We start from the raw sequence: 16,293 nt of genomic DNA, 5'->3' as shown, positions 1-16,293 counted from the left end.
TCATTGAAGAAAAACAAGCTGTGATTCTTGGAACTAGGCTTGGGTCAGAGATGGAAGGCAAATGTGTCACTCGTTCTCTCATGAGTAGCCTAGAGCCCAGTAGGCACTCAAGTCCTGTTTACGTGAATGAATTCATCACAGCGATGCTACATGGCATCTTCCAAGACGGAAGGGTGATTTTCCTGGGCTGGAAAGTAAAAGAAGAGAGAGCTGCCTACCTACAGTTCAGGGGGCCTCAGCCTGGCGGCCCCGAAGCCAGGCGTTCTCATTTCCCCTTGGCATCATCCTGAACTGCTCTGCCTGAAGCTGGCGCGGTGTTACAGAAGGGAGGAAAGGCATGTGGGGAAAATCAGAGAGGAGAGGGTCGGGAACAGATGTGAGCATAAAGGGAAAGCATTAGAAATGAAAGAAAGAAATTGGACTCCCACAGCTGGAAGGACAAACCCCACCATGTCGTCAGGGATGTGGGATTAGGGGTGATTTTGCTTGCCCTTTGTTCTTCTTTCCTGTCTTCCACGTTTCCCGGTTTATTTGTTTGATGTGTGTCTTTTCTGTTCGGTTATTGGACCATGAGGCCAGACCCCAGTGGCCAGTACCTGGCACGCAGCAGGCGCCCTGCGAAGACCTGCTGAACAAATGAACGGGTTCGGAGGCTCCTGTCCCTCCCCTCCCCGCTCCCCCGGGGTGTCTAACCGCCCGGCACGTAGTAGGCGCTCCCTAAACATCTGCACGGCAAATGAGCTGCAAGTTTTCGGCGCCCAGCACGTGGAGCTTTGGAAACCAGGACAGTGAACGAGCGTGTCTCAGACCACAAAGCGGCTGGGGCGCGTGCGAGAGGCGGCGGCGGGCGGAGGCGGGAGGCGGGAGGCGAGGCGCGGGCCGGGAGCGGGGCGCCCCGCGGGGGGCGCTGCCTGCGTGGCGCCCGGGGCGGGGGCGCGGGGAGCCGCGCGCCGGCACGTGCTCGTCCCGGGGCCGCCGGGCCGGGGTGGGCGCGCGTGTGCGCGTGGGGCGTGGGGTGTGTGCCCGCGCCGTGCCCCCCGCGCGTGCTGCCGGGCGGGCGCCGGCGTGAGTCACGGCGGGGCTCGCCTTTATAACGGCCCGGAGGCTCGCGCCAGCCGCCCGCCAGTCCGCCCTCCCGTCGCTCCGCGCTCCAGCGAGCGCGCCCCGGCCCCGCGCCCCCAACGGCCCCCAACCGCCGCGCAGTCCCGAGGGCGCCATGAGGGGCCCGCGCTGCGCCCCGCTGCTGCTCCTGCTGCTGCTGCCGCCGCTGCTGCTCACGCCCCCAGCCGGGGACGCCGCAGTCATCACCGGGGTAAGCGGCCTCCGGCGCACCTGTCCGCCCGGGATGCGCGCCCGCGCTGCGCCCCGGGGGCTCGGGCGGGGTTGGATGGGTAGCGGCTCGGGGAGGGTCGCCCCGGGCGGGGACACCTGCCCCAGTCGCCCTTTGGAGCTCTGGGAGAGGTGCCCTGCTCCAAAAGCAGCGGACGGCCCGGGACCCTGGGCGCGCCGTGGAAGAAAAAGTGACCGAAGTGTCACCGGCCTCCTTTATCACCAGCGTTTCACCCTTGCTTCCCTCTTAGACCCCTGCAAGCTCTCTCCTCGAGTTTGGTCTGTTTTTCTGTTAAGCTGAAAGAAGTTTGCTTTCAGAGTCTTCTCTAGCACTTCGAGGCGTTCCAACCTCGAACCTTAAAATTTGGGAGACCTTTTCTGAAATGCACAGGGGCAAGACGAATATCCCCCAATCCTGAGACTTAATCCTCTGGTCAAGGAGTTTGCTCCCCTTGTACCCTCCGCAGAAACCCCTTGAAATAACTTGGTCCGAGGCCCTGTGTGCCTTTTGAAAGCAGTGTGGGCGCTTCCTTCTGGTTTCCAGGGCTTTTTTTTTTTCTTAAGCTTCTTGAGGTTTTCCTTTTAAAAGTTTTCCATTTCCAGTTCCTGATAAAACACCTCCAGTGCTCGAGCATAATTATGGTGTAGGTTACAATGTAGATGTTTGTTTCAACTTAGAGAAGTTGTCCTCATCATTTTTGAAAGTAGGAACTGAGTCCATTCTCTCCTACTCCCACCAACAATTTTGTGTGTGTGGATCTGAAGGATGAGTTTACAGTAGTCTACTTTACATCAACAGTGCAAAATCCCTACCATTTCCTGGTTGCTCATCTGCTTTACTCTTTTATCTTTTTTTTAAGTCTTAAGTTATTTTACACCTCCATTAAATTACTTCAATTATCTAAGGCACACTATGGGATTTTAAATAAGACTTATATGTTTGAACTGATGATACATAATGAAATACTGAAATTTGAGGGAATTCTGTCCTTGTCTTGAGAAAACAAAGCTCCATAGTCTCTCAAGTTAGTTCGTAGGTTTATAGCATCTTGAAAGCCCTTGTACAATAACAGTATTTGGTTATATCCAATAGGTATTATAAGCATTGTGGTATTTATAAAATAGAGGTTTTTTCAAAGTGTCTTTGAATAGCTTTGTCAGTCAGTCAGTGTGGTTGGGAAAAAAAAAAAAAAAACTTTTTACAGGTCTTTCTAATATATGAGTTGGAACATGATTGGGTTTTTTCCCCCCTCTTCCCCTGCTGGCTCATTTTAAATTTCTCCTAATCCTCTGAGCCCAGAATTCTTTTGCAATATAAGTATCTTTTTGTTCCATTCACAGGACAACACTATTTGAATAGATCTGCAATGGGTTAAGGATGAAGGGCATTAGGAAACAGCGGTCTAATTAAAAATATATAAGCCTATGCGTTTTTTGTAAATATTTCCAATAAGTGATGCTTTTTGTTACAAAAATGAAATTTTATCACTTGGGATGTTTATCTGTGGGAGAGGCTTAGAGTGGACTTCTCTATGCTGTTTTAACTCAGTATTACCAAAAGAGAATTTTTAAAAATTTCTCTAAGCAATGTAGCAATAAAGAAATGTAGTTATGTTTTCATGACAGGAACCATCTGGAGCCAAGTGAAAAACTTGGTAACTTATTGTCTTCGGGATGTTAAACATCCAAGTGATTGATTGAATTTTTGGAAGATTTTGGCTGGATTTTGATTGTCTTTTAAAAAGGGTTAGTAGGGCTTCAGAATTCCAGGTCTTGAGCATCTGTTGACAGAAAATACTGCCTGAAACCTCCACCTTATATATATATATATATACCAAATATATATATATATATATTTGGTAATAGGTGTAGTTATTTTGAAACTGATTTATGTTCCACATAGATTTGTTAAAACCATATTGGAAAAGATCATGTACTGAACCTCTCATTTATGAAATGTCATGGCCATGTATACATGATTTCTGGCATACAGCTAAAAATTGAAAAATGGAAATGTTTGGATGTTTTCCTCTGAATGTCCTAATGCCCTAAGGTGAAAATTGTATTTTTTCAAATTGTATGTTTTTGTCCATATAGTTGTTTTAAATAGACTGGGAAAAAAACTCTAATGAGGGAAATAAACCAACCCTAAAGCAGGATGGTTGGTAATTTTTACCAAAAAAGCAGTGAATAAGGGTGTGCCCATGTATTTATGTTTTGAGAACTTGTGGCTAGCCCCAAAACTTTGAAGGAGAAAAACGTGGAAGGAGTGTTTTAGTTGTTTCCAATAAATGTAAAAAATTTAAATTTTTGTCTAAATTATAGACTTTTTAGTTTCTTACATATATAGTACAGCATGTTTTTACCTCATCGCTAGCAAAACAGATTATTACACACTATTCAAACAATGCATCCTATTTTTTGTTGGTTCTAGGAAGGAACAATTGTTCTTCAGATCTATTTTTATGCAAATAAATTTAGACTGCATTATTTATTGCTATTTAGATAGAGTATGAAAACTCCTCCATAGTTGATTCTTTAATTATTTGTATTTACAATTTTTATATTGGGAACAGATGCCTTGAGTAATCATTGTTAATAATTGCATCTGTCATTTGCATTTCTAAATCTGATTAATCTTAAAGAATAGTCCCACCGATTTTGTAATGTACACATGTGCATACCCTAAGCCAATAATTTCCTTTTTGCAGGTTACTCACCCAAAAAAAAAAAAAAGTAACCTAAGACAAAAGTCTTGGTTTGTCCATTCCCAACCTATGAAATTTCTTTCTTTAAAGAGGAAATGTGAAAATCAAGCCAGTGGTTTGAGAAACATCAAGTCTCATGAACCAAAATGCAAATATTTGAAAGGGAAAATGAGCACTTTTAAAATTTACATCAGTGCCTTTATGGGTCTGGAGCATTTCATGCCAGATTTAGAGACCATTTAAATCCCTTTTTAAAATTGGGCCCAATGTATTCTGCTGTTAATAGTCATAAAATCTTGTGATTCAATTTATGTAGTTCCTAATGGCCATGTATGGTATAAGACTAATGCAGACTCGTTTTTCAAATTCAAAGCCAAATCAGCCACAAAACACTAGAAAAAGAGGTGATTTTCTGTGTGTGTTTAAGATTTTCATAATGTGTGGGCCATTCTTTAGGCCATTTTTTTTAAACTAGGAAAATCTCTTCTGTTCAGATTTTATGGTAAATATGTGCAAGCAAATGAAGATTACAGTTCTTTTTTATATGTATGATTATTAAAATCCTAGCGGTTGGAGATGTAAAGAGCATTTTTACTGCTAATTTTAGATTTCCTTAGCCCAAGTCTTTTCCGCCATCTATATTTATCTGTTTGTTTGTTACATTTCAGGCCTGCGACAAGGACCCCCAGTGTGGTGGAGGCATGTGCTGTGCTGTTAGTATCTGGGTTAAGAGCATAAGGATTTGCACACCTATGGGCAAAGTGGGAGACAGCTGCCATCCGCTGACTCGTAAAGTTAGTATATATATTTGTATTCATGGTGGTTCTCTTATGTTGCAGTAACTCCACTCCCAAGCAAGGCCTGTATGACAGGAAACCCAGGCTAATGTGCTTGAAATTATAAGTTAGAGAAGATGACAATGGAAAACTACCTCCTCCCCCCTCTCCCCTCCCAGTTTAAAGAACTGGGTCCTCTACCATCCTTATTCTAGTGAATCATTTTCATATCCTTGCTCTCATGACATTAGAAACATTTCAGAAAAATAATTTCAAACGCATGAATTTGCCTAAAAATGATTTAGGACAAAAATATATGTGTGTAGTACGGTGTATACTTCTTTGCAGCAATCGGAGTATGGAAGTTCTTGAAAAGACTTTTAATATCAGACCCACTGATAAGGCAGAAGTAAATAACTTTGTGTTTTGTTTCTTGCACAAGATCATCAATGATACAGTTATCCTTGTATCTTAATTTAAAAGTCCTTTATTTTCACTTAATCTACACAATACACTGTTCATAACCGTAGAGGTTAATGATATTTAATTTTCCAACTTATTCGGTTATCTAACAGCTCAGTGTCCCTAAACAACACTTTTGAACAGTTTTGGCAAGAAGTGGCATGACCTTATGTTGGCAGGATTGGATGGCGCTTTTGAGGCTGTGTGGCAGACGCTCCTGTCTGCAAGGGCCAGTCAGCGACATGACTTCAGGAAGGCGGGGTGGGTTAGAGGCAGGAGGGAGCAGAAAAGTGTGTGGAGCTTGGAGAGTCTTGGCCCTTCTGAATCAAAACTTAAAATGATGGGATCTCTGTAAGATGCCCCAGGGACCCAGGTGGCAGTGCCTTGCCCCCTTAGCGCCACCTACTGGTTTTACCCAGCAGCAAAGGGAAGCCCCGGGCCATAGAAGGGTGCGTCCCAGGCCAGGTGGCTCGTTGGAGGCAGAGCTCAGTCTGTCTGCGGCATTCTCTCCCATTTAAAATAGATGGAATGGGGGCGCCTGGGTGGCTCAGTTGGTTGAGCGACTGCCTTCGGCTCAGGTCATGATCCTGGAGTCCCTGGATCGAGTCCCGCATCGGGCTCCCTGCTCGGCGGGGAGTCTGCTTCTCCCTCTGACCCTCCCCCCTCTCATGTGCTCTCTCTCATTCTCTCTCTCCCAAATAAATAAATAAAATCTTAAATAAATAAATAAATAAAAATAAAATAAAATAAAATAGATGGAATGTTTTCCAAGTAATCTACCTTCTGGACTCTGCCTTCTGCCTTTTTTTTTCCCCACATGTGGTTTAGGGTTGAAAGCTGTAGTAAAGCCCAGCATCTTCCCTGTCCTCGACAGTTGCAGATGACAGTTAGCTGTTTTGACTTTTCTACGAGCGAAGGTAATGAAATAAATGGGCTTATGTTCAGCTCTGTGAGCTGTCATAGGGACTCCACTTGCTTGGGTCGCTCTGAAGACTGAGTTTGGCTTTCCTGTGGTTTCCTTGAGAAATAACTTTTGTACATTTGAGCCACTGTCCTTGAAAAGTTTGCTCTTAACCTTTTCTTTTAAGAACAGTGTTGTTTTTGTGCAGTGTTAGTATACCCTTACACACCCCGCATATACCACAGTTGTGCAGCCTGACACGTTCTGTGCAGCTGTTCGTTGTCATCATAGCAAAGCGCAGTTGCCCCGTGGCGAGGGCTGGGACATCCCAGACCGCCTGTACTAAATGTTGGTTATGAGTTTCTCATTTCACGCAACAAGCCCGTGAAGCACATTTGTTTCCAGCATCTTCTGCGTACAACCACAGTAAGCCTCAGAGGGACTCGGTGACTGGCTGAGGTCACCAGGTGAGAGGGCACGCAGCAGCATGGGATGTCACGTCTGTGTGACGCTCCGTTGGTTGTGCGGTGTTAATCACCATACTCTTCTGCCACCGTGAAAGTGGGTTCGTCTGCTCGGGTTAACCAAAACTGGTTTGTGTGGGATGAGAGAGAACGGTCCCTCCTGGGAATATGTCACATCCTGTAGTTCTGATGAGTTTTCCAAATCTGAGGTATTTTAATAAGAGAGCCAAATTAATTCTCTTTCCCCGGGTGCCTGGATAACTTCCAGTTCAGGTGTATGTAGTGTAAGGTCATTTCTGAGAGTAAACAAAATCATTCTTCTCCCGGAATCCCAGATACATCTCTACGTCTTTGTTTTTAATCACAGTTGTAATAATGAAGTCTTTGATAATAAGTTATGGTTTTCATAGTAGAATTAAGTGTTAAAAGAACTAAAGAACTAAAAAAAAAAAAAGTAAAGGTTTTATGTCAGATCTTAACTTTCCCCCCAATTCAGATGCCCACTTGAAAAGTGTTTCTAGAGCTCAGTTTTACAACTTTTCCTACTGGATACTTTTCTGTCTTGAAAATACATTTTCCTATGTCACTTCTATTTTTAAAGTAGGTCCCGGAGTTGTTATTTGTTCTGGGTGAAATTAGCTTATCCTGGTAAAAATCTAGTTACTTCCAGATTATCTCTCTACTATATTCTATTCAAAACAATTTGAGGAAAAAATTTTTTTGTAAATGCATCCTGGTGAATGTAATGTACAGTATTCAACTTCAAACTACAGTTTAATGGCTCATCAGTAAATGGTAAAAGTCTAGACACTGCATTGAAAATTCTATTTTAATATGATGTGTTCTTTCCTTTTTCTTCCTTTTCTTTTTAAAGGGGGGATTAACTGGTTGTGGTTAAAGGGATTGGTGTTTTAAAAACACAAGACTATGAATAAGTGAAGACTACACCTGTTTAAATTTTAAACTTTCCATTCTGGCTTGACTTAATCATAACCACAAATGTCTGTTTATTTTGATAAAGTGAGTAATATTTGATGAATAAAATTGCAAACTACAGGTAGGAATTGATGTCACAGATTGCTATTTTATTTCAGATACATCAACTAATTTGTGGAGTTTACAGTGACTGCTACACTCTAATTTTAGAATTGTACAGTTTTTAACTTTACATTTGATAATTGAAAAGTAGAATAAAAGATCAGTTTACCTAAGAACAGGATGTATGTTTTCCAAACACATTTTTAGTCAAATAAAAGTTTTAACATGTATTAATTTTTAACAATTTTTTAACAGTTAAGGATGAATTACTGAATCATATATCTATAAGGAATATTTTGCTGTTTAAAAAACCCCACTATTTTAGTATTTCTATTAATACCTACACTTTTCAGAGTTTACAAAGATCAGCCATTTCCATCCCATTCTGATTGCTTCTTGGCTTTGGAAGTTTATAATTATGTAGTTAATACTTTTATTGCTTATCATTTTATTTTTGTTTTCAATTTAAACAACTGTGTTTCCTCCCCCAAAATTGTTTTTGCTTCACTTTTTATGTTAACATTTTTAGTATCAGTTTTACTTTTTGTTTTCTGGTGGGGGTTTTTTTTTTTTTTTAGCTACATTTTAAAACTTGACCAATACATTTTCCTTTTCTGAAAAAAAAATTAAAATTAAAACCTGGGACTTGTCTGTGTTAAAAAAAAAAAAAAAAGGGATAATTTAAAAAATTATTCGCAGTTTCTGTTTTAGAACCAACCTATGAAACTATGTAAACATACTTTCAGGATAGAGTATAACTTTAAAAAATATTAACTAAAATATGACTAATATAACTTCAGAATTTAGTGGAAGATGGGTGGATGAAAGCCTAATATGTTAATTTCCTCATCTTTCCTATCACGGAGGTCAAGAACCACTATCTACATTTTCTCTCTCAGGACAGCATCCTCGCTGTGAATACAAGTTCAAGAGAGACTCAGGGGACATAAATATACTTTAGTCTAATACAGAGTTTCTCAGCCAGGGCTCTGTTGACAGTATCGGGCTGATAACTCTTTGTGGTGAGGACCATCCTATGCATCATAGGATGTTTAGCAGCATCCCTGGCCTCTACCCACGAGATGCCCTTAGTCTCCCTCTCTCGGTTGTGACAACCAGCCATGTCCTCAGACTATGACAGATGTATCCCCTGTGACGGTTTGGGGGATGGACCTTGCCCTGGTTGAGCGCCACTGGCTGAACGCTACACTTCCTTCCCCTCACAGGACACAGTGTAGGAGATAAAGCAGCACCATTGCATTGGGAGCTCAGCAGCTACCCAAACACACAACATGGCTTGCCCTATCTTCCACACGGGGCACTTGTAGCTGCCCCAGATGAGAGCTAAAGTGTGGGGGAGGGTGGGTCCCCTTGACTCACAGAAGCCCACCCTTATTTCTTGCAAATATTTTGCACCCCTCTAGACCCAGAGGCCCAGGCCTGCATGCCGACAGCTTCCCCAACCCAACTCAAGTTCCATACAAGCCACGAGGCTGACCCCCCCCCCATTCCCTGTTTTCCTTTACTCTTTCCAAGGACACAGAGCAGTGGGAGGCCAGATCCCATGTTAACCCTCTCTAGCCATAAGAAGATAAATCATTGCATTATTTAGGGTTGTATGAATATATACTTATTCCAAAAAAATTTGAAGAAACATTTTAAGACTTGACCAAATTAAAATACATTGGCAATCTTCCTAATTAATTAAAGCTGGAAACTGTGAGAGGGAGACAGGAACTGTGAGACTTTTAGTTTCTATTTTATGTGCTATTATGCTATTTGAAATTTTTTGAACTGTGTACTTTTATTGACAAAAGTTATGGTAACAAAACTGGCTTTCTTAAAAATAAAATTGTCATTTTTTATTGAGGTAAAATTGGTATATAAATTATGTAAGTTTCAGGTATACAACATTATAATTTGACATCTGTCTGAACTACAAAGTGATGACCATCCATCACTATTCATTTGACCCCCTTCACTCATTTTGCCTACCCCAAACCTCCTTCCCACCTGAGACCAGTGCTTTTTATGTGGCATGACCAGGGTTTTCTTCGTGTATCCTTCTTTACATTTCTTTCTTTAGCAAAAGTGACTGTTTTGAGAGGAATTACAAACGATACCTGTGTTTTGTATCAGTGCTATTTTCTTTTTAAAAGTGCCACAAATGGATAAGAATTGTACCTTGTGGAAAGTGCTACAGGTCCTAAATTGGTTACTTCTAGAATCTGCTTTTTGGAATTCTGGGCTTTTAGAAGTGTTGGATTGAGTTGATTCTAAAATAAACCATCAAGTTGGGACTGAATGGTTAGCTCCTGGGCTCTATTTGTGCCTCCGAAGATGCATCTTCTATATACTTTCTCATGTCTCTGGCTATTAGACACCTATTAGCTTTGTCGCACAGTATGTGTAGAGCTAGGGGGCACCTGTGTGACTCAGTCTGTTAAATGTCTGCCTTCGGTTCAGGTCGTGATCCCAGGGTCCTGGGATGGAGCCCTGAGTCAGGCTTCCTGCTCAGTGGGGAGCCTGCTTCTCCCTCTCACTCTTCCTCCCCCCGTCCCCCTGCTTGTGCTCTCTCTCTCCCACTATCTCTGTTGCTATCTCTGTCCCTCTCCCAAATAAATAAATAAAATCTTTAAAAAACAAAATATGTGTAGAGCTAGAAATGAAGGGGGGCACTGGAGAAATTGCCAAGTATCTATTAAGTGTATCACATCAGAAATGGTGTTCTTTGTGATTAGGGGCTCACAGATGGAAGGAGAGGAAGAAAACTGCTATGAGCGGGTACAGATAAAAAAGGCTTGGCAGGGGGAGAAACAGACCGGATCTTGAAAAAGGGGAGTGGGCTTGAGAAGAATAAGAAAAGAGCATGCAGGTAGAAAGATCCCTGCAGGACAGTGTAATCATGATGTTAAGGTTGTTGGGACAGATCTGAGCTGAGGCTGGTACTGCCTTGGCACCCTCCATAAGAAAAAGGATAATTCACAATATTTTTGAAGGATTCACAGAAACCTATGACCTTGTGAGCACATTGCCAGGGCCCCACCTAGGCCCCGGAGGGAACTATACACAGGAAGGCCTTCTGCGTCTTTGGCTGCACGAAAGTCCATCTCTGTGAGTTTGGTGGCATGAGTCACTTGGGGCCTGCTCAGTGCCGGGCAGTGGTGTGCAGAGTAAGGAGAAGCCACAGGACCTGGGAAGGCCACCCCTCTGCCTTCAGGTGGAGCACTTCTGCGGGGGGGTGGGGGGGGCATTGGCAGGAGATAGAGCAAAATCTGGAAGAAAGCGGGACTGGGTTTGATTATGACCGGTTCCCTTTTAGCTGGGTGACTGCAGTTAGCCGTGTTACTTCACCTCGAGAGGAAGCCACTTAGCTTGTGTCAAAATAAGGCAAAAATCTGGCATACGGGTTTGGTGTGACGTTCATGCGCCATGCCTTATGAAGCCTGGGCATGGCAGGCCACCGCTCTTATTTTTCTTTGCTCCTGTTTTCAAGGCACTAAGAAGGCACATGACAGGCCAGAGAGCACCCATGGTGTGTTGATGCACACGTCACAAGACTGCAAGCACCGTGAGGGCGCTTCTTCACAGCTTTAACTATCCTGCTGCGTATCTGTCTTCCGTCATTAAAACTCACGCTGCGCGATGGGCCCAGGCCTTTCCTGTTTCGTTCATCACTGTATCTGTAGCACGTAACATAAGGCCTGATATGTCGGTGACAGTAAAGATCTGCTGAATGAGCGAATAAAGGAAACATGCTTGGTGTTGTCCGTGTATAACAGTCTGACATGTTCATTATAGTTACAGTTCACTTAGCTCAGGCTCCTTTACCTTGGATATCGCAGCCTGTGTTCGTTTTTCGGAACAGAGGCTGCGATATCCAGTTGGCACATTGGGCCCAAGAGTTCTTATTGTTGGGCGTTATCCTGCACATTGGAGGCTGCCTAGCCGCACCCCTGGCCTCCACCCCCTACTCACGCTCCTCCCCCCAAGCTGTGACAAACAAAATGTCTCTGGATATTGCTGGATGTCCCCTCGGGGGCAGAGCCACCCCCAGCCGGGGACCACCGGCCCATGCAGTAGTTTCAGGCGTGGCCAAATGAAGCTCGCAAAGCCTCAGGGCCAGAGGAGGTCCTACAGGTCAAGGGTTAGAACTCCTCCTGCTGTCCGCTTGTGATGGTCCAAGCCAGGCAGCTGTACCCGCCTCCTCTGACATGTTCTCGGTGCCAGCAAACGAGCTGGCCATCCGCGTGCTGCCCTTTGACACACACAGTGACAGAACCATTCTGAGCACAAGTCTGCGTGGCGCTGACGGCCGGGAACCTGCGGGCAGGCACTGTCATTAGAACCTTGACAATAAGGCCCTTGGCAAAAGGCAGAGGAACCTGGGGTGGCTCGGCCTGTTCACCCGGGCGTCAGTGCCCACCTGCTGCTTCCCTGTCTTCCTTTTGAATTTATTGACCTCAGTCATTTCCCTGGCCCTTCCAGAACCATTTTGGAAATGGAAGGCAGGAAAGAAGAAAGAGGAAGAGAAGAAAAAGGAAGAAGGAGGTAAGAAGAACATGAGCATGGTACCCACTGAAAGATAATGCCCAGCATAGTGGGCCCCGGCCACTTTGGGACTACCACACAGATGGGTCTGTCCTCTTAGTTCAATCCCCAAATAAGGTTAGAATGGTTCTGTCACTGTCTGCAGACGATTTTTTTTTTTTTTAATGTACAGAGAAATTATTTAGAAGACATCTGGAAGATGCATCTCAGACTTTCTCATTAGGACAGATAACTGGTATGGGGCGGCCTGTTTTGGTGGCAGAGAATAGGAAGGAAATACACTAGAATGATAGCAAGCAAAGCATCTGAGTTGAGAAACAGACAGGATGCATTTTTCTGCCCTGTGTAAACTGTATAGGATCCCAGAGGCATGAGTCTCTAATAGCTTGCCTCTCTCACAGTACCCGGGGCCAGAGTAATTTGCCATCCCATTTCGTTGACTATCAGTCGCCTCCAGGCCTGGGGTTAAACTTTCTCCCTATAACTTGCCAAGGAGGTGGATTCTTAAGAGGGCACCATTCCCAGGGGAGAGGGAATGAGTTTTGTTCTTTGCCTCTGGAATGTGTATGTATTTTGAGGGACTCCCCTGAAAGGCCCACCATGCCAGTTGCTGGTTGACCCTCCTCAACCCAGCTTCATTGGTGGCATGGGCGAGACTTAGAAATACCACTTGGATGACTCTTGAATGAAGCCGACCTTTCTCTGCTGGCTCTCCCTAGGCCAGGGTTTAGTTTGTTCCTTTTCTGTGACTCAAGCTTGCCTCCTTCCCTAATTTCCCTTTTGTTCCTCCCCTACCCACACTCCCCAGAATTTTGACCCCTTCTGCCATCTGTATGCAAACGTGTGAGTTTATATATTGCTCACCGTCAGTGACTTCATATTTTCTCATTATCATTGCGGTCACACCCTTAATGTCATGGCCCCCTTAAGGAGCTTCATTAGTAGGATGCTATAAAAAGAATTAAAATGAAGAAGTAAAAGGCAGTGTAGCTTGGTGGTCAAAAGCTTTGTCTCTCTGGCCCAGCTGCCAGCCAAGCTTCAAGTTCTGAGTCTGTGAGCTTGGGCAAGTTGCTAATCTCTCTGTGTCTCGGTCTCTCACCTGTAAAATGGGTATAATGAAAGCATTTGTCATGTTCACAGAGCGGTTATGGGATGAAGAAGGATAATAAAGTGCCGAGTGTATTGCTTGATGAAGAGTTAATACTCAATATAACACTAGCTGTTCTTATTCAAAGACATTTCTCAAGAATAGTTTTTTGTTTTTGTTTTTTAACATTTCCTGCTCTGACTCAGTTTTCTTCTTTTATCTTAGGTTCCATTTTTTGGGCGGAGAATGCATCACACATGTCCATGTATGCCGGGCTTAGCCTGTTTACGGACTTCATTTAATCGATTTATTTGTTTAGCCCGAAAGTAATCACTTGAGAGTAGAAACTTTAAATGTGAACAGCCACATGATGTCTGTAAAGTCTATTTACTTGTGATTGTGCCAAACAAATAATATGCCAGAAAGAAATGCTGTTGCTTTCTCAACTATCCAAGTAACATTTCTATCTTTGATGTTTTAAATGACTTTTTTTTTTTTTTTTAATTGAAAGAGGATTTTAATTTTGGATACGAATGTAAAGTGCAGGGCATTATGGAACCGGTTCTCATTTCCCTGTTTGTGTTTTGGTTTGGCTTGGCTCTTTTAATGCCAATAACTCACCCATTTTCACAAAAATGAGGAGAATAACAATTTGATATTTTGTCACAGAAACTTTTGTTTTTTCAAACCCCCTCCCCCCAGCCCTGCCTGCCACACACACACACACACACACACACACACACGCACACACACGCACACACACCCTCAGGTCTCTTTTCTCTCCTCAAAGAATTTTAAGGCTCTCACTTTATTTTTCACAATTTCCCTCACCAGTCCTTTTGCATTTTAAAGTGGGGGGCGGGGTTGTCCCATCTCCTCTAATTTGCTGGCAGAATCACTGTTGAGAATCAAGCTCTTTGCCTGATACTTAAAGAGTGAAGGGTGTGTAGTTGAACTAGACACTCCAGACTTCTCCTAGATGGAGTAGAAGTTGGGGTGCTTTCAGACTTTCACGGAACCTGTGCCTTCAGGTTGGCTGTGGGACAGGTGTGAGTGAGTCCAGAGGGAATGGAAAGCCAATTTGGTCCTTATTTCTAGATTTGGGTTGGTTTAAAAAAAAAAAAAAAAAACACTTCCCCAATACAACATTACATTTATTTCTCTTTCTTTTTATGAAGTTTTTTTTTTAAGTCTCACAGTTAGAGATGGTCCAGAAAATGTCACTTGAAGAGGAAGTATTGATTTTATTCTGGCATAACCCCTGTTACCATTTTAAAATCGATATTAAGTTGTAATTTAAACTTCATTTGTAACCAGAAGTTCTCTTATAATGGGTTACCTGACATCTGCCATGTGTACCTATATCAATATTGCTGTGTAAAAATTCTGTATCAGAATAATGACAGTATTGTATATCATTTGATTTATTTTAATATTATATCCTTATTTTTGTCACAGTTGTCGTCAGTTTTTATTACAAGCAGATTTCTATTAGCTCACATTCTAAAATGGGCAAAGACCCCAGCGTTGGTCAGATAGCACTCACAGGATGTGCTTGTGTTCACTTTACATACAGGAAAATTCTGTTCGCATGAATTTTAAGGTCGTACAAAAAACAAACAATGTGTAAATCAGTGAGGTTTTGGAACATGAAGGAAGATTGTGACGTGCAAAACTGGCTGTAATCAGGAATGGACTCCTGGGATGTCACTGTATTGATTCAGCAAATCATGATCCAGTGTTCATAATGAGTGGTTAGGCAGGAGGCTAAGTGCTAGCCGAACGGTGATGAGAAACCTTGAAAAACCCCTCCAAATATTGTAAATGGAATCAACGTCGCAAATAAACAACTTATGAAATGTGTTTAACTGACTAAACTTGACCATGGCAACCTACTAACCTTGCAAAAAAAAAAAGAAAGAAAAATTTGTCCATTTTGTAGTTATTTATTCAGCCAAGGCTTACAGTTGCACGTTGTATATAACTTTACCCTAGGGGCTAACATGTCCTGTAAATGTATGGGATTTTGCTGTACTCATTACCATACCTGGGCATAGAAGTATTATTTTTGGTTGAATTTCATTTGTGTGCAAGAAGCATTCCTCAGTGAGTCTGTTGGAAAAAAACATCGACTTCAGCAAGTGGAGTTATGGGTAAAGAAACGCACCGCACAGTTTTGCTAAATGTCGCTTTCATATAATGGTTGAGACACCCTTTTTCAAAAGTTGTAAACACTTGATTGTGTCAATCATCCATTTTCCCCCAAGTTAAAAAACATCGAACAAACTTTTATAAAATTTTAGTTTTACATATACCAACTCAATTAAAAAAAAAAATCACTACAAAGAGGTAGACTGTAGTCTAGAGAAGGAAGGTAGAGTGTGTGTGGGAAACTCAGAACCGTGTCTCCTGACTTGCTCACCGTCATTCAAAGAAAAACAGAACTTTATCATTTGGTACCTCTCCCCTGGGTTATTATTTTTATTGGGGAATAACTCCTTTTTAGTGTACAGCTTTATTTGGTTAGTGTTTTTTTTTTTAGCTTGTCACCAAAGTTAGCACTTTTCAAATAATTGTGTCAAAAAACTTATAATCATGTTCCATGGAGATTCTTTAAGATAATTGTATGCAAAGCACACAAAGTCTTGCACTATAAAGACTGTGGTACTGTTTCTTCCCATCCCCAGGATGCTCTCTCACTGAAGTTGGCCAGACTTCATAGGCCAGAATGTCTGCAAGGTAAGGCAAAGTGAGAATTTACACAAGAAGAAGTTAAAGTCAGCAACCTACTTTGATGTAAATATTGGGAATGGATTCTATCCATTCTAAGAGAGAAATAGATCTCAGGCCAGCACCTACTGGCCAAACTCAAGTGGACCTTTGGATTTCTTTGCAAACATAGACTTTCATGAAAACTATCATTTCTGACTTCAACCTCTTTTTTTTTTTTAGCATCTTTTTTTTTTTAACCATGGAA

The 16,293-nt window shown here is 42.6% G+C and overlaps 1 protein-coding gene across 2 annotated transcripts; it reads left to right on the top strand.

The window, feature by feature from the left end:
* Nucleotides 1–1,172: 1,172 nt before the first annotated feature.
* On the top strand, nt 1,173–14,025 carry PROK2 (prokineticin 2). 2 transcript variants are annotated; one of them, XM_032412213.1, is made up of 4 exons: nt 1,173–1,312; nt 4,706–4,831; nt 12,167–12,229; nt 13,542–14,025. In XM_032412213.1, the coding sequence occupies exons 1-4, from the start codon at nt 1,217–1,219 to the stop codon at nt 13,644–13,646; spliced, it is 390 nt and encodes a 129-aa protein (XP_032268104.1). In that variant the 5' UTR covers nt 1,173–1,216; the 3' UTR covers nt 13,647–14,025. The 2 variants fall into 2 exon arrangements, with proteins under 2 accessions (XP_032268104.1, XP_032268105.1); XM_032412214.1 differs by lacking the exon at nt 12,167–12,229.
* Nucleotides 14,026–16,293: the final 2,268 nt, after the last annotated feature.

Source organism: Phoca vitulina, unplaced genomic scaffold (genome assembly GCF_004348235.1).
Source record: "Phoca vitulina isolate PV1807 unplaced genomic scaffold, GSC_HSeal_1.0 scaffold13, whole genome shotgun sequence".
In the NCBI taxonomy this organism is placed as follows: Eukaryota; Metazoa; Chordata; class Mammalia; order Carnivora; family Phocidae; genus Phoca; species Phoca vitulina.
The sequence above is the reverse complement of the archived record's forward strand: the minus strand, read 5'-3'. Positions and strand labels throughout refer to the sequence as shown.